Raw genomic sequence first — 25,310 nt, forward strand, 5'->3', positions numbered from 1 at the left:
TCTTATGAAAGGCATCCTTAGCATCTTTGTAAAGCTTGTACATAATCACTCACTCTAACCCCTTCTTACAAGCCTCTTTCTCCCTCAGCCTGAGAGCTCTCTGAAGGCAGAAATCCTCTGCTGGTATTCCCATGGAACCTAGGGGACAACAGGAGAGCTTTTAGACTCAGATCATGAGGTAGCTCATCGTATTTTAATATATGAGAGGGATACCTACGTGAAGTAGTACTCAAATGAGAAGAAACTTAAGCATGTTCCAATTAAGTACTGCAACAAAAAATATTATTTCCTCAATTTTGTTAGTACCTCCCTTGGGCCCTCCAAACCTACCAGCCTAGGGAATGTGCCACAGAGCTTCTCAAATGGCACCTCCTATTGACTCACCTATGTATTTGAACCACTGTCTTAGAAAATCCTGTAGAAAAAATATAACAAGAAGAAGTTCTGTTTAAGAAAACAACTCCAAACTAACTGAGTTTCAAGTTTTCTTATTCACAGGGGATTAAGGTTTCCTGGTAACTCCAGAGAGAAACAGGCACCGGGGAATTGAAGCTGGGGTTTTTTTTTTCCCCTCTCAAAAAAGTAATTGATGGTCAATTCAAGAAAGAAAATAGACAAACCTCTATATATGGACCTGCAGTTGGTTTCATCTCTGGCTAAATTCCTTCATTTCCCCACCTATCATCACTTTACCTTAAGGAGGAGAAACTTTAAAACACTGAATGATAATCCAGGGTGACAAAAGTACTAAAAGTAGTAATGCTAAGGAAGGAAAGACAGACTCACACACTTCTCCTAGGCCATTCTGACTTCACCCAAGAAAAGAAAAAGGTGATGCAATCTATTTTTACACCGTTTAAAGTGCCAAAAAGCAGTCCTTCCAGGAAGGAGTTTATGTCCAAAGAAATAAAAAACTGCAAAAGAACTAGTTGGGATAAGCCACAACTGCTTAACATACAGAGTAAGAAACTAATATTCAGGATATTTAATAAGTTAATTCAAGGACCATGTTACTTAAAGAGGCATAAGTAACAAAGTGTTCTTCTTAACCACTATTAGGAAAAACAGACAATGTTTTATGCTGTACTAACCCTCCTGCATGTTGGCTGACTACAAACTTCCCACAAAAAGTAAAACATTGACTAAAACAATACTCATGTCAATGGCCCAGGAGAAGGAAGAAACCCTAACATGTACCATAGAAGCCCACAACAAAATCTTTGTGGAAAATAAGGACAGCACAAGATTTTTCCACCTAACATGTTAATAGCAATGACCCTACTATTCCTTGAATAATGGTGGCAACTGACTAGCAAAAAAGAAACACACACTGAATAAGAATACTATTCTTCTATAGCTTATGTATTATCTACAGAGAGAGTATTACCTCACCTAAACAGCACTACTCCTTCAAACATATAACTTAATCTGAGCCACTCATTGAGGGGGTCAACTGTTCCGGACATGCACGCACTCACACACCAAATTTTGATGAAGTGTGGCTGCACAAACTTTGGAAAAGAGGATGATTATGCAATTAATCAAGTAATTCAATGCCTTTTATATGTTTTAGTCTGATTCCTGATGACAAGGCCTCACATTCTCCTGATTATATCAAAAGGAGGGGAGAAAACCACAGGGCACCTTGAAATCCAAACCTGAGAAGCATCTCAAACTATGTGGGCTCCCAGAGGGGCACTGCTCCTGGCACATCTGCCTCTCTCTCTTTTTTGCTCCATGTTGGCTTCTGTGGATGGATGTCTTCTGCTTACTCACAGTCTCCCTTTACTCTAGCTCTCCCACAGCCACCCCCTGGTTTCTCTCTTGCCTCCTCCTACATCATTACCTTACCCATTCCATGCCTTCTGGGTCTCACCTTCCCAATTTGTTAGAAACAAGCCTCACTCAGTGAATTTTTGTAGCCATTCTCACAGGTCATGGCCAGTGTCTACAAAAGAAGGTTCATCACTGGGTCTGGTGCCCATATACAGGCCCATCAGCCTGGCCAGAAGAGTTGGAAAGCAGTTAGGCTTGCTCCTATCCTCTTCCGTGGAACGGTATGTGAGAAGGCACATGACCACATAAACTACATATCACATAAAGTCCAAAGTACTATTCAGAGACAAAAGTGAGGAAGGGGTGCATTAGCCAAAGGGCAAATTCTAAGGCAATCTGTCTAAATAAAATGCAAAATATTAAACGTATCAAGCAAAAGGACATTCTTTAAAAAACAGAACTGAGTCCCAAAATTGAAGAAAGGACTGATTCATAAGATGACAACAAATTATTTTAAGTCTCCTAGACAGAATAAAATAGTAAAATGTCAGAGGTATAAATTTCATAATGACCAACCTTAATGTGATTTGGAAATCCGTTTAACTAAGATATAAAGGACTAAAGCATCCAAACCATTTATTTTACCGTATTAATTTGTCTCCAGTCTTGTTATTGTCCCTCAGATGCACCATACTGACCCTCATTTAGAGCCCTACTTACAACTTTAGACAGAACTTCTCAGTGTAGAAGCACAGCCCACCAAAAAGGGCATGATAACTGCTGATTTGAAGAAAATCATTAATGTTCTACTAACAACAAAGTCAGAAAAGTACTCAAGTCCTGGCTGCCACCAACTAGCTGTCTGACCTTGGGAAAGAAAAAAAAAGTCAATCCAAGACTATTCAGATCACTGTCTAGAAGAAAAAGACACCACCCTCACAACCAACTTTAAAAAGTACTAGTTCTTCTGTGAACCCATTTTAAGTTAGCTAAGCTTGAGTTCTTTACTAAATGCCATAGCATTCACTTGAGTCACACTGGAAGGCACTGCACCGACCCCACCACCTTATGGACCATCGTCCTGTGGCTGAATCCTTTCTCCAGGTGACCTTCGGCAGCCCATAATAAAGAAAACCAACCAGGCAGGAGTTCTGACTACTTAGTCACAGAACCAGGTGAAATCTTCCAGAGGGATGCTTTCCACACTGTCATATTCAGGCCATATTAACAGCCACATAGTCTACAAGCCAAATGGTCAGGTCAAGAGCTTCGCGTGAGAGATGGCCTATGAGCTACATGTAAGTAGGCTCTTACCTGCCAGTCTGAAATCACATGTCCTCATTTTGTGTTATGTACCCACCTATGATACTGGGGCCAACTTTTCTTCTTCAAAGGGGGAAGAATGGCAGAAAATGCCAACTGTACATGTCTGTGAGCAAAGCACAGTGTCTAGAGACCACGTCACCTTAGCCACTCATGCATGGGTCACACCCCTTTCACAGACATCACAGCCTCACCATATGGTACAGGCTATATTCAAATGCCCTACCCACATATTGCTGCCACATTTGAAACAGGATATTGATCTGGCCCCTGAAAGTGAAAAGAATGATGAGGGGGCTGAAAATGAAGTCATATGTATGATAAATAAGAAACTAAGTATCTTCAGTGTGAAGAAAAGAAGGCACAGAGATATAAAAATCTTCTCCACTTTTTTTATACCAATGGCAAGAAAAGTGCAAATGGATAAAAAGAGGGCACTTTTTAAAACTTAGCACTGTCTAAAAATGATCTGTCTTGCATATATCTGAGGCCTATTTTGTCTTTCTACCTGTTGTAGGTAATACAGAAGGTACTTTAGTACTTGATGGGTAGCAGAATCAGATGGCCTCTTAGGCTTCTTCAACAGAATATTGCATGTTCTGTAAACTGGCAACAATTTATGCATCCATGGGCAACCTCAACCTATTTTAGCCAGTATGATATGTATTTCCCTATGAGGTGGTGGTTGTGGTTAATCTCGATTTTAAAAGTAATAGGTGTTCATTATAGATAAGTAATGAGAAAGAATAAAAATGAACCATAACCTCACTGAGACAATAACATCTAACATTTAGCATAATTCCTGCCCCAGTAATTTTTCTAGGCATAAATATATGTAATGAAATTTGAGTCAACCTGTTTACATGTCTTTTGTCTTGAGTTTTGCATTTATATGATAATCAACTTCCCAAGTCACTAAATATTTACAAAAGAGCATGATTTTTAATGCCTATATAGTAATGTAAAGTTTGACTATACCATCTTTCAAACATTACATTAGGCACTTGTTTTTAATTTAATTTTAATTATTACAAATATTACCACAATGAATATCCTTATACAATAATCTTCAAACACATCTCTGATAATGTTCTGTGTATATACAAGGCTGATTTTCCCTTAAATATTAGCCTAAAAATTTCTCTTAAAAATTTCATTTCCTTAGATATAGAAACTATTTGAATCACATAATAACCAAAGGATATAATTAAATACACACACATACACAAACTACCAGAGCTAACGCAAAGCTCCTGTGATTGGACCTAATCAAACTTAATCCTTCCTCAAAAATAGTCAATGCCATGATCTTGAAAAATTGCCTCTCACCCACACAGATACATTTACATTTGCATATAATATAGTTTTGGTTTATCTATATAATGTATTGTTCTGAAATCTTAACATCAACCATAAACAAGGAAGTTTGTATCTCAGTATTTTTCAATTGAGAGAAATGCTGAGAACCACAAGAATTATGGAATTTAGTCCATTCAGGAAGAGCATTTTACAAAATAATATACAAGTTTTTTTAAACTGAGACCAGTGAATCATTCAACTGGACCTTTCTACTGCCCTTTTATCCTAGAGGCACTCACTACACCCCACTAATCCAGAGTCCTTCCCTATGACCCTTCTTAAATGACGTACTGTCATTAATTAAATTTGATTTTTCCACATGATCCATTATTTTGAGTTTGATTTCAAGGAGAGAGAAGAACATTTTAATCAGTAACCACTAAAGTTTCACTAGATATTGATTTAAGATCATTATTATTCACTTAGAATCATAATAGCAATTAGGGTATTTTCACTACCTATCAAACACACACTTCAAAGGAATCTCAATGACATCCCCCACTTCCATGGCTGCAAAAAGAGGAATAAAAGAACAAATGTGGTCTTCATAAAGCAGTTTTGTGGCATGACTGCCAAACTAAAAGCAAATATATAAATTATGATGGAGCACTAGTATAGCACACCTGAGAATACAGGTCCAACACTTCATGTTCAGATGAACACAAAGATGTAAGAACGAATGATAAACAAATCAGTCTTTCTGTTAATCTTTTCTCACTAAGCCTCTCTGCTATATTCCTCATAGGAGACACAAAATTATAAAATTTAAAAATAGGACAGATTCTTATCTTTCAAGATGACCAGACAACCTGTTTTTGGGGTTGCTCCATTTTTCTAAGTCTCACATGTGGTCTGTTATCCCTTTTGGCCAGTAGTATGACAGAACCATGATCACAGATTCTCTCTCTGAAATTTACTCTCAGGCCACAGTGTTATAATCAGGAATAAACACTGAGTGTCACTGAATGTTAGCTCTAAGGCCTATCTGTCCATTAGCATGACATCCATTGGTAATAATCTTTGCTTAAGTTTGGAACCCACATTATATCACTGCACAGCCTTTTCAGAGCATCTTCAGAACCATGACACCAAATACCACTCACTGTATATACACCCTTTTGTAATGTCTGAATTACGAACCATGCAAATGTATTAGCTAATGAAACAAGCATTAACACTTCAAAATATCCCAATTCTATCTAAATCAAATTTGATTCTAAATGTTTAAACATAAAGACTCAGTGTTAGAGAAAGTATGTCATAGGCTACAGTTATTGAATTCACTCTGAAATAATCAAACCAAAACTTATTTCTATTACCAGAGGAATGTGGTATATACAAAATAATGGCCAGTGGAGGAAGTAGAAGCAATTTTATAATCTCTGCCTTTCCCCCAATAAAGATTCAAGTAGTCCCCATCTGAGGCCACGTAATCCTAATGTACTTATTTTGAGGTACAGAGGGAGCCAAACATTCCTCCCAGCAATTTTCCCCAGAAGAAAACATTTGCTACTTCTCTGTCTCAAAATGACAAAAGTAATCTGCTTGCTTTAAAAGGATGAGTTTGAGGATAATAAAAATATACCACATAAGCCACTAAACAGTATCTTATTTATTTTGGTCTTATTATTAGCCCTTGTGAAAAGCCATGGTTTATAGTCGGCTTTCCTAACTGACATATTTTAAGAGTGCAAAATATCCCTACATTTAAAATATGCGATATATACTTTGGGGAAAATAATGATATAACCCAATGCAGTGGAAAACGTGGCTTTTATCAATTACAATGCTGACTGCTTTTTGCCTTCTTCAGCCATTAGGATTCCAGAATCCTAAAACATCTTGCTTTGGTGAGTCACATTTGTAATACAATCACTATACCCATCCCCACCTAATATACTGTAACACATTTTCCCCTCCCAGATCTGGCCGTAGTCATTCCACAAGAGAAAGAAAAAAAAAGAACTGATTAAAAGGAAAAAGGACAGACAGTGAGTAAGCCATGAACAACTGCCCAAAAAACTAAAAAACCTGGCAGATCATTTCCATGTGTTTCAATTCAAGTTGCCATGAGAGGAAGACAAAGAACTAGGGAGAATATTGATTAAGTTTCATCCATTCCCTCCCTTTTCTAAGTGTAGTCAGAGCCAAAGAATTTAAAAAATATAATTACTGGAGAACTTGCAAAAATTTTCATACAGAAAACATTTGGAATGTATCCAATGCAAATAGTCTAGTCTGAAATCCCATCAGCCAATCAAAGAATATTAAAAAAGTACTTTATACACATTTTCGATATATACACAAAAAAAGATTAAGGTTATATGAACAGTAGTTCTCTTTCAAAGGTGGGCTGGGCTAACAGATTAGATTTTTTTTTCTCTTTCTTGTATGTCAATTATACATTTGTTGCAGACAATTTAGAAATGATTTGTACTAAGAAAAAAACAAACAGTATAAATGACTAGGCAATTAAAATCTATAGATCAAATTGAGTATCAAAATGTGTTAACATGTAGAGTTTTTCTCATTATAGCAAATTTTTCTGCAGAATCATTTCCTCCATTAAAAGGTATCATACATGGAGTTGTGCCCCCACAAATTCATGTTGAAATCTTAACCCTCAGTACCTCAGACTGTGACCTTATCTGGAAACAAGATCATTGGAGATGTAAATAGTAAGATGAGACCATTAGGGTGAGCCCCAATCCAATATGACTGGTGTCCTTATAAAAAGAGGAAATTGAGACACAGAGACACACATACAGAGAATGACATGTGAGGATGGAGACAGAAACTGGGATGATGCTTCTGAAACCTAAGGAACACCAAAGATGGCAAGCAAACCACCAGAGGCTGGGAAAGAGGCAGGGACCAGATCCTCCCTCACAGCCTTCAGAGGAACCCTGTGGATGCCTTGATCTTAGACTTGCACTTCCAGGACTGTACAACAACCAGTTTCGGTTGTTTAAACCACCCCGCCTAGGGTACTTTGTTCCAGCAGCCCTAACAAGCTGATAAAAAGGTATCACAGCATACCACCACAGACATTACACGTTGACCACACACATTTTTTCATGTTGGCAAAATCAGTTATTCCTCCATGTGCTCCCCCTCCCCCTGCCCATTACTGCAGTTAGGTAAGGCAAATAACCGAGTTTTCCCAGTGGAGTGAGAAGTGACATATGCCACAACCAGGCCTGGGCCTTCAAACCATGGCATGTTTTCTTCATACTTTTCCTCTTTCTCACGAGCTCACATTTGGACATGGTAGTGATGTTTCAACCATACAGATGAGGTCCATGCTTTAAGGAACAGCAGAGCTACTTCTTAGAAGGAATCGGGGTTTCTAACTGACAGCATAGAACAAGGCCACCCACCAAAGGGGGAAACTCTCCTAGAACATTACATGAAAATAAAATAATGAACTCTGTTCTTTAAGCTACCATATTATTAGATTTCTCCCTTGTAACAGGTTAGCCTTTTGTCCTACTAGAGTATCAGGGGAAATAAGGCATTTCAAATGCATGCAGTGCAACAGTATATAGAAAAACAAGCAGATCTCTGAAAGAACAGTAACTGTGACTCTGGAGAAGTTTAAGGGAATAGTAAATGAACTATTATAGCTTCAAATTTGAGACACTATATTTAATGATCTTAGTAATTGTTGAACTACAGTTTCAACCCTTGGTGGCAATATATTCATCCTTAAAAATATTTTTTAATTTAAATAATTTTTAATTTAATTTTCTTTCATGTTTTCAGTTTTAAAATTTTTCAGTTGAGAAAATTCAGTTTAATCATATTGTTATGATTTTAAAGATTAAAAGAAAAAAAAAGCCCAGCAACGCAAAGGAACATAAAAGTTTCACATTCCTCCTCCAATTCCTTCCTTAGGGAGAGCCACTATGAAGCTGGAAAAGTATCTTTCCAGGCTTGGATGCTTTTAAAATAATAAAACAAGCAAATTTAAAATTCAGCTAAAGAGAGATTTTACTTTTGCTTTGTGATACACACCTAGAGTCACATTCTAGGACAAAACACATTCCAATAATAAGCATTTGGAGCCTTCATATTTGCATTAACTCTGGAAGAAGGAAAGTATTTTTTCAAAGATGCTAATTATCAGCAGTATGGCCTATTTCTTATTCTTAAGTGTTCTTTTGATGTTTTGATGTTTAAATCTTGTTTTAACATTCCCCAAAACATCATTATGTGAAATTGAAATATATTAGAAGAAAGTTCCTGGAGGACAATTCAATGCTTCTCTGTAGCTTCATTCCACTGCAGACAAACCATAATGTCTACTTCTGTCTTGTCAAAACACTGAAAAGTACTCTTCTGGAATTTGGAATGTTTGCTTTTCATTAAGCACAGGTTTTTTCCAGGGTGACTATCTGAATCCTTATGGATACTTGTCTATCAGGAAGGTACTCTCTTTTGCATTAAAGAAGAAAATGAGGAAATGAAAACTACTCCCATTCAGTTCTTCAGAGACTTCATTAACCTATGACCAAGAACAGAAGCCACGATACCAGCTCATGGTTTGTTAGACGTGCACATGTTCCTCGATTCAAACATGTGTTTCCATTTAAACTGCTGGAATGTATATATGGCTCCATGAAGAGTGATAAATATTAGCAAATCTTCTAAGAATGAAGGTCCTTTATGACCACAGACACTGTGTTTTGATTCTGTTTTTAAAATGTCTGAGTCACACAAATCTGAACAGTCTGCTTTTTATATCTATCTGTTTAAAGAAGCACAATGAAAAAAAATCCTTCCATAGATCACATCTACTTGTACCATCCCAGCCAAATTTGTGATTTCTGCTATTTGTATTTTGTTTCTTCCCCTTGTAGCAAGGCTGCCCCAGGTAATAGCAGGGCATTCTGAAATGCCCAGGTATTAGGGACATATTGAAGGGTAACCAATGTCAGATAATGTCAAGCAACATAAACTTCAATAGAACGAGCCTGAAGCAGTGGTGGAGAACTGTGGCACATTCTACTTGGCCAGCATAGCACTTACGAATTTTTTTAATTTAAACCCCTTTAGGAAAGGTGCCCCCCCATACAAACAAGGCACTTCATCATATAGGATACTGATCTCACCATGCACTATGATCCCCTCAGATGGTGTGTGCAAGCCAAATGTTTGAAATGTGAAGGCCACGTGAATTCTTCTACTCCGTCTAAGTCTGTTTCTTTGCTTAGAATGCCCTCCTCCCAAGCCATGCAAGCCTACCTCTTCACATGGCTAACTTCTACTCTTCTAAATAGCTCAAGAAGTCCCTTCTAATCTCCTAAACTACGCCCTGCTCACTTTGGACTCTCCAGTGTGTAGGACACAGCAGGTGGTAAATAAATATTTTCAGAATGAAGAAATGGCAATGCAAGCATCAGCTCTGAAAATATTTGCTTTTAAGTCTTGGAAGAGAATACAGATGAATGATAAAGTTCCCACATGCACACACACAAAAAAGTAGATCCCACAGAAGGCAAAAGAATGAAGAGTCTTGTAAAAGCCATCTGCTCACACTAGGGGTTGTCCAAGGGCTTGATGACCCTCTACAGCATTATTTAACCTCCTCTATAGTTGCTTCTGTATTTCATTCTAGAACACCTGTATATTTGTTCCTATACATGTACTTTCTGCATCCCAACAACAAAACAAAAATGTAATAAATCCAAATGAACAAAAGAAAGAAGAATGTGAACGATTCAATTTCTTTGGAAGGATAGGCATCTTCCCTTATATAGAACATTTATTTTGAAATAGAGCTCACTAGAAATAATCAACTGCTCATCAGTTTCTCCTATCAGTTTTCAATCAGTTCCCCTCTACTTACCTTTGCTATATATGACTGGCCAGACTGACTTCACTGAGGCTCGGAACTTTCAGGGAGAGCAAGGGACAGATTGGTAACATGGTTACCAATTGTGAGCAAGCAGAGTTAAAGGTACATTTCAATCATATTATCCCACTCATGGTCATGCTTACTGGAAATGAGGAAAGCTGTGACGGACTCCTCCCCACCTCCCAGTCAAGTAGGTGTCTGGGGAAGGAAGAAATACAGGTAGCAGTAAAAGGTCATCGGGGCAGTCTGACTGATAGCCCTCGCTGCCTCTTTGCCTCCAGTAAAAATGGCATCAGATTTGCCCAGAAGGAACCTCCTTAGAATGGTTAAGTCGAGAAGGCATCCCATCCTTTCCTTGCCCTGAGCATCTCCAGCTCTCTTATCAAAATCTCCTCCCCTTCATAAGCAGGGCAACTTTCATGGATTTTCAGTGTAGTTACAGAAACGGGGACATTTTCTCTGCACTGATCAAAAAGGCAGGAATAAACAGCAACTTACCTTCTGAAAAAAGTCTTCTCCACTTTTGCCTTTTCCTTCAGCAGCAGCTGTAAATAAAAATGTATACATTTAAAATAGTTAATTTTTTTCAGCCTATGTATTTAAACAACCCTCCAATCTCAGGTATGAAAATATAAAAGCAAATAAATGATCGTCTTGCTCTCCCAAAGCTCAGTGCCTGCTGACAGCTGCATCTATGCTGCAAAGCTGATAAAGAAGAAAACACTAATCCAATCAAGTATACATCTTTAGGTGATTTCACACTCACAATTCTCTATTTACACATAGGTGAAAGTAATCCCAACCTTTCATAGTTAAGGAATTATATGAACAAATTCAACTTACCAACGTAATCTTAGCTGTAGCACTCTAGGCATTTCCCACTGGTCATCAAGCCCAGGTATGAGGTTGCCTTCTCAACTGGCGGCTCCCCTGACAAGGCCTACTCTGCACTATTTCAGGTCTACACTTTGCAACAACTATCTCATCTACTTGGACTGCAGTGGCCATCGCACACTGATTCACTCCTTCCTTTGCATTTACAAAGAGACAAAACAATGTGAGAATTTCAACACCATGGTGAAGGTCACAGACAACAGTAAAATTTCATGTGAGGTTAATATAAAGGTCCCTGTATTTGAGCAATCACTTTTGTATCTGAGTGGTAACCTATGAATACAGGACAAACCCAGTTGCCTACGTTCAAAAGTCTTAGGACTCTGCGAACACTTTTTTCATCTGTGGAGAGGGGTGTGCAATTTGACTAAAAGAAGATGGGGAACAAAGAGCCAACAGCATCTTGTCTGCTAGGCTGGTTAGCCTCAAACTCCATCCTTGGCAAGACGAACACCAAATACACCTCAGATTCTGGCTCAGTGTGGAACAGTGGTCAACCACGGAAGTCACTCTGTGGCCAGCACAAAGAAGTGAGTTGGAACAGGACTCCTGGGCACTGCCGTCTGGAAGATGGTGGGACCCCAAATGCCCACCTACTGGGCAGTACTGTCCAAGGACATAGCATGTTCAGGGGTGGAGCCCAGGGCACTTGTAGAATTGTTAAAGACCCAAGAAGTGTGGCAGATCATTCTGTTCAGTGGAGGATTCGCAAGTGAAAGAAATAATTCTCTCTGCCCTCAAAGAAATAACGTGTATAAAATTTGAATTCTTTTTTCACCAACTTTAATTTCACAGCTAAATCCACCATCTATAATTTTGTAAAGATGTTTATTTTTAATCAACTATAAAGTGTTTTACATCCAAAAAATAGAGCATGGAGTACATATTTCTGTGAAATCCAAGGACAGTTTGAGGAAATACATGAAAACAAGAGCTAAAAAGAAATTTCAAATGTTTAGTTTGTACTCTATATGTGGTAGGCTAAGTAACAGCCCCTTGAAGATATTCATGTCCTAATTCCTAGAACCTGTGAGTGTTACTTTACACCGCAAAAGGGATTTTGCAGGTGTGATTAATTTAAGGCCTTGAGATGGGAAGAGTAGCTGGATAGCCAGGTGGGCCCCAAGGTAATCACAGGGGGTCCTTACAAGAGGGCAGCAATAAGGTCTGAATGTGACAGGAAGGCAATGTGACAACGGAAGCAGAGGGTGAGAGAGGTAGGTATGTGACAACAGAAAGAGAGGGCCAGAGAGGAGAAAGAAGATGCCACACAGCTGACTTTGTTGGAAGACGAGGCCACAGATCCAGGGATGTAGATGGCCTCTCAGAGCTGGGAAAGACAAGGAAGCCTCTGGAGAGAGCACGGACCTGCCGACATGAAAGAGCCCAGCAAAAGCCACTTCATATTTGGACCTCCAGAACTGTCAGAGGGATCATGTCAATACCATCTTTACTTCTTACGCAAATACCATTTCATCAATAGCATGAACTAAGCACAGACATTGGTGTGAGCATTTGAACCACACACTTCCACAGATTCTTTGTAGTTAACTATAAAATTATTATTTTCACTCTCTAACTTGGAAATACATCAGTATTAATGCTTATTTTTTTAAAAAGCATACAAAGAAAATTTGAACAAAAAAGTAAAGCTCACCCTTTCTAAACAAACTGCCAAATGTGGCTGATCCTAGCTAGACAGGCTACCTAGGCAAGATAAAGGCTAGCACCAAAACTAACACCACAAACCTAGTAACAAGTGCCTTGGGGACACCTCAACTCAGCCACCTCTAGGGCTGCTTTGTCTCAAAAGCTAAAAATAGTTTAAGGGGCCCTACTGGGTGGCACAACTGCTTGGCAATAAAAATTGCATACCAGGGCACACAGATTTGAAAAAAATCTACTGACAATGAGGAAATGTCTTTGAAAAGAAATGTTAGAATCAAAGATATTTTCGAAGACCTATTAAACAAGACAGATAATCATCCCTTTTCCCCACAACTCAGAAGTCATCAGTTTAAATTTCATGGTACAATTACATTTTCTTACAGAAACTTCTTTAGGACACTTATTTTGTTCATGACATATTCATCATGTCACAACCTTGAAATGTCCCTTCATCCCAAGTCCAGCTAAACAGACTTCATAGAATGACCTTTCAATCCTTGGATGAATAAAAAAGAGAAGACTCTCCTTCATTAGTTATGAATTATAATTAACTGTGTTCCAGCAAAACATCTAAAAAATATAATGAGAAACCTGTACCTTTAGCAACCTTATGACTTGAGGAGGAATAGGAGGCAGGGAGTTGAAAATGGCACCGATAATCTTTGGCCTTGTTCATTCCAAGAGCTTATGTATAAGAAACTCCAAATCTGAACCTGATTTCCCCCTAAACCCTGAGAAGCGTTCACTTGCCAAGCTCACAAGTACCCTGTAAAAGACTTGAGCTGGACTCTTGCTTAGATCGTCGTCTTGGTGCAAACCAAGGTTGGTCTCGGTCACTGGCACTTTGCAGGCAGTGTCCTCATCCCATCCTCGGGTTGCTGAGTCTCCTGGAGGGCTCAGCCCCTTGAAGGGCTGACCCCCAACAAGGGAAGCTTCAAGTCTGTAAGCCAATCAAGGAAGAGCAACATTCCACCAAAAGTATTCTGTCCCCCCAGACAGGGATCCTTCTGTGCTCAGATTTTAGAGCTCAATTCTCAAACTCACTCTAAATCCTCAGTATTAAAATATAAACTCTGAAGAAGAGGTTTGGGGGAAGAGGCTTGCAGAATATTTCTCAACATAAACTAAAGTCATTTTAAATGTTCATTTTGCAGATCCAGAAAAGAATAAAGAGAAGTTTGCTCTTTCATTCCACAATACTTAAGTTCTGTGCTGGTGAATCAAAGTAATCAAGGCCCTACCCTTACTCAATTTACAACCATGGCCCATATATTCAAAGCCATCCAGCTAGGGAGATTAGGCCTAAATTAAAATTCAGTTCTAGTGACAACCTTCCCAAAGATCTTTTCACAGTCAACTGTCCAAGTTAAACTTATCAGAAGTTTAATTTAGCTGTTCTCATCCTGAATGATGCATTAAAAAGCTAGTCATTTTACTCTTAACCCTACATGAAAGCTGGACAGCTACCATCAGCCTGAAGAATAAAGGGTGTTAATAGGGAGACCATTTCAGAGTTGGACTGCAAGAAAAAATATGAGGTATGATAATATCTTGACTCAACTGTTTTCTTTTCATTATGTTTGGAGGGGGAAATGTTGCTCATGAAATGAGCCAACCTATACTTGATGTCATGGCATTCCGTGACCTTTGAAATCTGATTATGTTCTGTGGTATAACAGTTCTACTGAGTCTTCATATTCTTATAACTTATACACCCTCATTTTTTATTCTATAGGAACATAAACAAACATATAATGACCTAGCAGACATTTTCTAACTGTCTTTACAATATGACTTCTGCCTGATGTTCCAAAATGTAATCATTTGATTGTAAAAACCCTTGAATATTCCTGCCAATAAAAGCAATTGTCTTTATTTTCATGACACAGAATTCCAGTAATAAATTACTTCAATACTACTGAAACATACCTTCATGGACTGTGCAGGTAAAGCATTTCATATTTTAAGCTAAACAATTCATTTTTTATGTGTATTATAATTTCTCCAATGCTTTGCCATATTTTATTTCATATTTTTGCTTCACAAGAAATATGGGATGGCAAAAGCCACAGCCAATAAAAACAGCAAAAGTTGAAACAGGTGTAAACTATTACAGCCCCCTAAACTACAAGGCAAGCCTACTTCATTACTGAATTAAAGAGGGAAAAAAGTTCAAATTTAAATTCTTCATAGGGCACATGGTGTTAAGTATCTTTTTCATTCTGCAATGCTTTTCCATGAAACATCTCCTGTTTTATGGAGCTAACTCTACAAACCCAGGGTCTATGTGTTTCATATTTAAAACATGAAATATCTTTAAATATTCCCATGATAAATCAATGGGTTTTCCATCCCTGTGAAACTGGAGCAAAACAAATAAATTCAAATTATAAAAATAATTGAGAAGTAATTCTTCAAATCTATAAAATTTCATTCCTTCCCCACTCCTTTTTTCTAAAATGCAACCCAAGTATAGTACAGTTGCAACTAAGAAGTCTACTGTATCTTAAGGTCAGCTGAAAGACAGCCATTTAGGTAGTCTTATTCTCCTGCAAAAAATATTTTACTGAAAATTTTAAACATTCACTTATTATATCACTTGAATCCATATGCTAAAAGATCTATGCCATATATTCTAGTCTATATATTACTGTTTTGAGGAAACTTCCCTGACAAGTCGGCCAATTCTACCGAAAAAGGAAACAGCAATGGATGTAGAAGATGCAGTTTCTATATGCTCCCGGACAACGTTTTACATTCATGAATCATGTTTCACACTCTAGACTGGCACTCAAAGCTCTGAGAATTGATTGAAGAAACAAGATACATTAAGTCTATTTTTAAAGTTTCTTCAAGTCTCAATTAAAATCATTCAAATACTCTAGTCAACTGAAGACTACCTCCAAGTTTAAGCTTCAGTAGTGAAGAGTGTCATTTAAATGTTGTTTATCTTACATGTGAGGATTCTTAGACCTTAGCTTTCCTAAAACTCCGAGTGCAGTATCGTCTGTGAAATCAAATTCACCTGCTGAAAAAAAATCATGTAGGCCTGTTGTGAAAAATCAAGACAAAAAAGACAAAAATAAGTAACCTATTTGCATAGTGGCTGGATATTTACATATGGTTTTCTTTGGTTTACATTTTTTCTTAAATATTGTTTCATTTTTGCAGTCAAAAAATATTCACATGTTCAAAAGGGCAATAAATTGTTTTTGTATGTAGATTATAAAACAGGATGTACAGAATGATCTCAATTCTGTATATATGTATGTATGCATATATAAATAAAAATAATGAATATGCTAGAAAAAGAGCCTTAAAGGATAAGCACAAAATATTGTTATTTGAGCAGTGGAATTACTGGGTCATTTAACTTTTTCTCCTTTATGTTTTTCATAATGCCTTCAAATAGCTTGAACTCCTTTATAATTTGGGGGAAAAAAAGAAACAGGTAAAAATCATTTGAGATCCTTCCTTCTATTTGAGTGACTTAAGCTTTCATCATTACTAGTTTGTCCCATCGTTTTCAGCCCATAGTGCAAAGGCAGTCTGGACAAAGTCTAAAGGTTAGCTACCTGAAGAGACAGGATGACTAATGTAGTATCAGACATGAATAGTGGACGGTCAATAAAATCATTCAAGTATAGATCCGCATAGGACTTAATTAATCTAGCACATTCTACATTGAAACACTCATTTTGTGCAACTCTCAGTGGAGAATGTCATGCCTACAGTAAGAAATTTCACAGCTGAAAATACTAAGAATCCAATATTTGGAAAACCTCTGTGATTCACATCCAAATTGAACAGCTAGCCAGCCAAAAGCCAGAAACAGACATTCTTGAAAATGCTTGAACCAAAAAAAAGAAAAATTTCATGTAGACATTTCTCATTATAAACTTGAAAAAGAAGGTCACTTTTACTGAAAGGTCACATCAAATGAAACATGAAATAAAGGAGATAATACCTTACTAATTTGCCACATTCCAGAAGGGCTCAATGGCTAAGTGCATGAAAGAAAAGAGACAGATCATCTCTGATAATTGAGCCAAGAGCATGAACCATTAATTGTGCTACCCCAATAAACCAAGACAACCTTTGAGTCTTTTTTCAGTTCATTTCCTGCCAAATTTTCAACAGAACAGGAAAGACAAAAATTATAACAAGGGTTGGGAGGCGTCCTGATCTGGGCTGACAGTAGTGACCACTGATGCCTCTCTGCAACCATAAACTCCAACACTTAAGTTCTCTGCAGACTACTTCTCAAAATGCAGACTGCAGGGGATGTTTTTTCACATGTTCAATCTCTCGAGGCAGTAAAGATCTGCCAGTATTCCAGTGCTGGGAACAATCTTAAACAGTGGTGGCCTGGCCACACTCTCGGCACGGCAAGCTACTCGAGCCAAGGCCAGCATTCTCTATCTACAAGCTTTTAAGTTTTAAAAAGCATCTGCTGCTGCCAAATACAGGAAAACAAATAGTCACACAAATCTGAGAATATCTAAATTGCATTATTCATTGCTAGAAGCAACTTTAAATTTGAACTCTTTAAGCAATTTTGGCTAAGAGTTTATTCGGACTTCCAGTGTACTGGCATGACGATGAAGATGTCCTTGTGGACTGATGACCCTAACATATGTCAATGGAATCTCAGTCCAACTTTAATGTCATGTCAAGTGTTTTGCTTTCAGACCCTCTTTCTTCTTACATAAGCAATTCCTGAAGCACCATTTAATCTGGCCTGGGGTCCTACGGCCTATTTGACAACTTTGATTATTTACCTAATATTAATTTAATTTCTTAAAAAGATCAACATTCCTCTAGTTCTATCAAAAGCAAAAGGATGTTCCTGGACTTTACATAGTTCAATGGAATTACGAATACCTAATGTGCCAGTGAGCTTAAGCTGGTCTTCCCAAAGAGCTGCCCTGTCCAAAGTGGCAACCAGTGACCGCTACGGCTACTGAACACTTGAAGGCTTAATCTGAATCCAGATGTGCTGTCGGAGTGAAAAACACACTGGATTTCAGAGACTTAGTTCAGAAAAAGTAAAAATCTCAATAATTTTTTATTATAGATTGAAACGCTACCTTTTTTATATTGGGATAAAGAAAGTTTTATTAAAATTAATCTCACCTTTTTGTTTCTTTTTCATGGGATCACAAAATTCCAAATTACATTTGTGGTTCCAATTATATTTCCATTGTACAATGCTACCACAGGGGACAGCAACTCACTTAGCTGTTACCCAAAGTATAGAAAAGATTCGAATAGCGAGCAGAGTGACAGGCTATCAAGGGCTGAGAACAAGGACTGTTTCCCAGTAGCAGGAGGCAGCACCTGAAATCAAAGCTGTATGTCTTAATCTCCTGGGAACACCTTGAGGGAGGAAGAAAAATGTTGGCTGGTATTTTCAAGGGTGGTGGGAGGGTTAAAGAATTAGAATAGTTTGAATAGAACATATAACACTAATAATCATTTCCTTAATATCCAGCTTTGGCCCAGCCCAAAACCATGAAACTATTTAAGAGTTTATGTGGATGGTTATTTAATGGAATGAAGTTTATATTTCTTTTGTGTTTGTAATAACATGACAAAGGGGCAAGCCAACTTGTTTTAAATCAGAACCAAATGTGTTCCGGGCATGTTTAAAGTTCACATTATATGCAGAAATCTGTGACAGGGCAGTCTGTTTTGCTACTCTCCCCACCAAAATGTGTGTAGGGGTGGGAGGGCATAAAGATATGCTTACTTCTATCTACTCCAACCATCTTAATGCTAAAAGAGTCTTCTGTTGATTCATTTAAACAAAACTTATTTAGCACCTGAGGCACACAGAGGAGATAAAAGTTATGGAGTCAAAGAAACCTGGGTTCAACTCTAGGTTTGCCATTTAACTAGTGGCGTGACTCCTGAGCAAAGGATTTAACCTCCTTCCAGCTCTGTTTTCACCTCTAAAATATGCAAATAAGCACTGTATAAGCATTTAATAAATGGAAGCCATCAACTCTGACCTCCTAAGTTAGTCTTACTCAACTGCTAGCTCTTTGAGATCAGCAACAAAAATGACAAGACTCTAAAAGGTTGACATTACATAAGAGTCACAGATAACAGGAATTCAAAGAATGAATATGGTAGAGAGCTTCTGAGCTCGTGGTTTAACATGGGAAAGGACAGACATTGGGGAGATGGAGAAAGGGATTCTAGGCAGGGAATGCTGTGAATACCTCTGTCTAAAACTTCAGTTTCTCTTACATACGCCTCAGAGCATTTAAATAGCACCTGTTCCTGGAAGGAGCCTTTTGTCCAGGAAGCAGAGGAAGGGGAGCTCTGCAGTGACTGGGGACCTGATTACCTCAAGTTGGGTCACACTGATTCTCCACCAGGGGAAGTACCACTCCTCACAGGAGTATTTGGAAATATGTGGGCTGGGGATTGTTACTGTCATGTCAGGATGGGAGTTTGGGGACAGCAGTGCAGACATTTAGTGGGCAGGGTCAAGGCAGTCACAGAGTCCAGCTCAAAGACTCCCCCACAGCATGCTAACACCCCTAGTTGAGCAATATGGGCAAGGTTTCTTATAGGACTGTCCTTTCTTCAGTCATTGGTCTCCCAAATAGTATGTATCAATGCCACTTCTCTTTCTATGCTATCAGTGAACTACCGAATGGATAACTCACTTGATCTCTTCATCCTCTTTTAAGTTGTCAATAAATGTAACTATATCACAAAATGTATCTTTTTCACTGGATGCTCCCACTAGCTCAAGTAAGACAAGTGTGCTTAAGCAAACATGCCAACTGGTCAAGGGCCATCTTATTAGATGGGGGACCACAGGCATAGCCACTTGAAGACACACTGGGAGAGTACGCTGCTAATGAAAAAAATCATATAATTGGACCCCACCCACAGATCCCACTGAATCTTAATCATTGTGGGAGCCCAGGAGTCTGCATTATTATAAAAATACCAGGTAATTCTTACACAGTTAAGTCTCGAACACTGTGACACCACTAGAATCACATGGTGACACTGATGCTTTTTATTTCCAAAATCTCAGTCAAGTTGCACATCTGTAATTCTAGCCAGTTGCCCACTGCTGTCTATTGCACATTTCATCTTAACCCCAGGACTACAGAGAATTACTCTAAGAGAGGTAAAGGGTTTAAATATGACAACATAACTCACTTAAATGTTAAAGCAATGCCAGTGCTTTGGGTGTTTAGCATAATTCATTGCAACCTAGAGGAGCTACTTTTTGGGGCTAAACAAAAGATGGCAGAAGCAGTCACTGACTCACAGCCCTTTCTAAACTTGCTCTACTCAAGGTCTGTTGAGCCAAGACTGCCTTAGACTGCACCTCATTATTAGCTGAAATGCTAAGATAATTAGCAGGTACCCAGAGGTCCTGGAGGACTTATTTTTCCCCTCAAGAGGACCAAGTCTATTACCTACAGGTTTATGGAATGAGTGCAGATATGCAAAAGAAATGAAGCAAAGGACTCATTCAGAGGGGATCTGACCTTTGGCCAAGAAAGGTCCTGCTTCCATAGCTAGCTGTACATGTGTCTGTAACATGTGGCTTCACATAATCAAGTTACTACAGATCAAGGTATCCTCACTCAGAAGGCCTAGGAAAACATTTATGGAGCTCTTATTTCTGAAACTCAGCAGTCTGCTGCTGATAAATCATACTTTTATGAAATTAAGCAGATCTCTCCTCTCAAGAGGTTTAGTTGGAAAAAAGATAGACTCTTTGAGGGCTAAACCATCAATTCTCATCTCTGAAAAGAATCATTTGTTTTTGTTAAACATGATCAAAATCTAACATATGATTATAATTTACTCTGTTTAAAGTCCTTGGATTATTAACATGAATTCATTTTTCATCAGTAGGCAGAAAACCACCTTTAAATGTGGTTTTCAACTCAAACAACACTTAGAGTGTAATCTTAAGGTAATAGTCTTTGGCCTAGGATGAAAGTTGTAACAGATATCATTACCTCGGTTTCCTTTCACAAAATATGTGTATATATTTATGATGCAAAAACAGTGGACACATTCTAAGTCATAGCTTTATTCTTATTCCCAGAATTTTAACTGGTTAAGGAGTCACGTTCTATCTCAATTAAAATGAATCTGCTTTAATATAGTGGGCCTGTATGTACTCATTTTCTTAAACAGTTTTATCTCCCCAGCTGCTTTTTGCACTCTGTTTATTTTGGAAAGTTTAAACTCATTTTTCTTAAGCTCAAGAAACTGCAATGTCTTAGGCCTAGATGATTCACCAGTCTCAAAATATTCAAGCCTTTCTAAAGAAGCAATGACAGTTGGCAATGCTCTGTCAAGTTCTGGATGCTCACACTTGAGGCACCTATCCTGAAATACACAGTGTAAAAATTCTCTATAGTATCCTTCTGATTTTGCTAAACCCTTTAGAAAGGCTTTAAAAAAATCCTTGAATTTTAATGGGTCAGGCACAATACTTGAATCCATCCTCTTAAAAATGGTGTATTTTTCCAAAGAATATAAAGATTTAACTCAGGTGAAGATTTTATAGTTTTTATAATTGTACTATAACAACCCTGATATTCTGTAATATGATAAGCACCAATAAGGATGCAGTGATTACACAGCGGTGGAAGTGCATACTCATGCAATCACTATGGAAAATAACTTGGTTTATATAAAGAAAAAGTACTATGATTTCCATGTACTTGACCAGTAGTTCCAGTTCTAGGAGACAAGGTCCTAAGAACATAATCCAAAATTTAAGAGGGAAAATTATTGGCACAATAAGTTCATTTTCATATTCACTTTAGTATACTTACACTGAGCAATATCATAGAAAAGTAATACAAAAATTAAGGAAATTTGATACTGGCATTTATTCAAACATTAAGGTCATCTGAAAAGATGACCTGCAAAAGCTTTGATGCAGTAAGGAAAAAATGATTATATTATCCAGTTTACAAAAAAAAAAAGGTGGCATGATCTTTAAGTAGGTCATAAGTTTATATGGTCCATATGATTATAACTATTATTCTTTAAATAATGACACAAAACTACAGACATTCAAACTATACATCAGTAACAAAAAATTATGGACAGTCATCAAAAGGCCAAAATATGTATGCTAAGAGCATATTATTATGTTATATATTATCTTTATTTCCCTAATTTTTGGGAGATATAGCTACAGAACTCTGAAAATGACCCCAAAATAGTGTGAACACACACATACATATAAGTAAAAAGCACTTAACAGATTTTATCATTAAGTCTGATTATTTTTTAAATTATTTATGAGAAAAATAAGGATTCAATGAATTTTCATTTGCTCATATCTAAAGTCTGATTTCCAAAATATTTTAAGATTAACAAAGTCAAAATGAATGTGCAAAACGGTACATCTTGCCCAAATTGTTCAACTGTCTATCCCAGCGAGACTGCTTGCCTTCTAGTAGGTCCTGCCAAGCTTCTCCCACCATGCTGAGCAACAATCCCCATTCCCTGGCCCTGAGTCCACACAAATGAGTCCCTTCAACAATGCCGGCAGCTTAACTGTACCTACTTAGTGGCTACAAACAGAACACTATAGCTGTGGGACTTCCAAATAAGCACTTTTTATAAGCACATCACAAGCCAACAAAAAGATTCTGAAAAATGGGGCGCTACGTTACATGCCTGTTAGAACAGCAAGGGCTGGGAGTCTGTGGGTAAAATGAGAGTTCCTGTGGCCAGGATTCTCACCTGGCCGTGGTTAACTAGCTCACTGCACATCTGTGGGCAATACATGGCTGTTGACTCTATAAAAGGAGCTCTGCCCAGTGCTCTGGGCATGCCACTGTGGCAGGGCTGCAAGGCTGCAGGAGAGCAGAGCAGAGGACAGAGGCTTAGAGGACAGATGGCTGTGTGGGACGACTGTGTGGAGAGGCCCAGAAGATGGCTTTGCAGGATTACTGTGCAGAGAGGCCTGGAGGACGGCTGTGCAGGACAACTGTGCAGAGAGGCCTGGAGGACGGCTGTGCGGGACTGCTGTGCGGACAGAGGGGCCCAGAGGCAAAGACTGGCTTGCTGCATGCAGACTCGCTCTGAGTGAACAGGATTTTAGTGACTGACCTGCCACCTGGAAATAAAGTTGGGTATAACCCTTTCACCCTAAGAACATTTTGCTGTCATTTTCTTTGGTCACACTGAATCCATAGCGAACTTGCCTGGGGCTGAAACCCATAGGCAAGACAGAGTCACTCTCTCAAAATAATGCTGCTGTATGGACCGTGAGAGACCCCCTTCACGCTCACGTGCAGAGTCAATGAGCAAAGGGAGGGGCAAACTGTTCTCAGCCAACAATTAGGAAAGAATAACTGAGCTTCAGCAGATGCATCTTCAAGCAATTCTTAAGTAATCTTTGACCAGAGAACTTCCAAAAATGTAATGAATCACAAAATGTAAAGAGGTGCAGGTGTTCCTTCCCAGCCCTCTTCTGTTAGATTTTGTGAAAGACAACAAAAATTGCATTGGTCAGAGCTCAAATGTTATTTGGGAGACAATCAGGTGGCTACCATTTTTGAAGAAATATTCCCATAAGAAAAATTAGCCCTTACCCATCACTCGCCTGCCCCAGAAATGGAAGGAAACTGGTATCAGAATTTTAAAATAGAAATGCTCCTTGATGAAGCAATAACACTAATCTGGTACTGTGTCCAACACTTTTTCAAGTGGGAGTGGAGGAGGAGGAGAAATTAAGAGAAAATACAGGAGAAAATTTTTAAAAATTAATTGAAGGACTTACAGTTAGAAAGAAAGTTGACTCTTCTCTAAAGATATTAAGTTAAAATCTAACTGTCTCCACCAGCACCCCCCACCAAAAACACAAAGAACAGTAACAAAAGGGCAACAAGTATTAATCCCAATTTAACCAAAATATTCAGTCACTCATGTGATACTTCATGTATTTCTCATCACAACACCTAAAGACTGTGTACAGATTAAAGCAATTAATACAATGAATGAGATACTTATTAAAGGATATTTTTCCTCTAACAAAGTTTTCTATGGCAATTTTCAGTCTAGGAAGGTGAAGTTGAGGACATTAGAAATCACATTTGTAAAATTATAAAAAGTATAGAGAGAAAACAAAGATTTTCCCACATTCTAGAAAAAGTAATCACATCATCTCATCTAGACAAACATTACTAAGTGCCACTTCATACGCAGTTAGCAAACCTAGGCAACTTGGGGGCAGAGGCTAGGAACAGGACTAGGAACAGGAAGAATTCAGAGCAATTCATTCATTTCACAAGCCCCAGAGGCAGAGCGCATGTTAGGAAAAGCTGGGTGCCTGCAGGGTCAAAGAGCCTACAGCTTAACTCCTGAGGACACATCAGCCTGTCTAAAATAACTCTTAGTGCCTCATGTTCAGAGCACCTGGTACCACAGTTTTCTCACTGCATCTTACAAGATCCCCACCAGCCAAGCATAACTCCCCATACTTTTTACCGTGCGACAGGTAAAATTAATCTGCTTTTCAGTCACCACCAAAGGAGGAGGCCCCGAGTCACACCCACACTGAGTTGATTCCTTCCCAGCACCTATCTTCTTACGATTCAAGGTACCCAAAACAGCATGACATAGCATGTGTCTGTGTGCATGTGTGTGTGACCTTCAGAGCACAGGATGCAAAACAGATGTGCAGCTGAAAACTGTGGAACCAGGTGTACCTACTGAGGAGCTATTTCCCAAAATGGGAGAGTCTGTTTAGATCTTTGAGGGAAGAAACAACTGCACCAGTAGAAAGGACCTGTTGTCTGAAAAGGCAAAAGCCTATTTCAAATCAGAGTGAGCACCTGTGGCCAAAGATAAAAAGTTTCTGTAAAGCAAAATTCTCTTCTGTCTTTTTTAAAAGTAAAGTATTTCCCCCTGATTCCTAAACATGGGCATATAGTGATATTCTACACCTCTGCACAACTTTCTTCTTCCCTGTGGATCCTCTGCCAGGCACTTGCCTCTTTTCTTACAGATAATCTGAAGAACCTACAAAACTACAAGGGATTGACAACAATGAGTAAGAATCCTAAATGCTCAGGTAAGTGGAGTCAGATTTACTGGAGAAACGAGCACTTTCAGTTAGGCAGTGGGTTTGCCGTGAAAGAAATCTTTGTTTTAAGTCTAGTATAACTCCCAGGCCACTTACTTTCACATAGGAGGAAAATGCACTCACTTCCCAAAGCATCTGTCTTTAAAAGAAACTCGAGTATTCTAACTATCACAGCCTTCCTCAATGCACACTCCGCTTACTGGCAGTAACTGGAACTCAAAGCACCCAAATTCTTTGATTAAGCAGAAACTCTAAGATGTGCTCTAAAAAAAAGAGAAAGCTGTTTTTAATACACTTCCTTATAATGAGTCAGTTCATAGATAGCTCTAG

The 25,310-nt window shown here is 38.3% G+C and overlaps 1 protein-coding gene across 5 annotated transcripts in view; it reads right to left on the bottom strand.

Annotated features, from left to right (window-relative positions):
- Positions 1-25,310, bottom strand: part of BICC1 (BicC family RNA binding protein 1) — a 261,084-nt gene that overhangs the window by 168,937 nt on the left and 66,837 nt on the right. For 3 of the 5 annotated variants that reach the window (XM_037003007.2, XM_037003006.2, XM_037003008.2), the window contains exon 2: positions 10,817-10,863. In XM_037003007.2, the coding sequence (XP_036858902.2) occupies positions 10,817-10,863 (47 nt within the window). Of the gene's footprint in view, positions 1-10,461; positions 10,517-10,816; positions 10,864-25,310 lie in introns of all 5 variants that reach the window. The other 2 variants (XM_073241025.1, XM_073241026.1) reach the window with 1 other exon arrangement.

This window comes from Manis javanica, chromosome 7 (assembly GCF_040802235.1).
Source record: "Manis javanica isolate MJ-LG chromosome 7, MJ_LKY, whole genome shotgun sequence".
Taxonomy (NCBI): domain Eukaryota; kingdom Metazoa; phylum Chordata; class Mammalia; order Pholidota; family Manidae; genus Manis; species Manis javanica.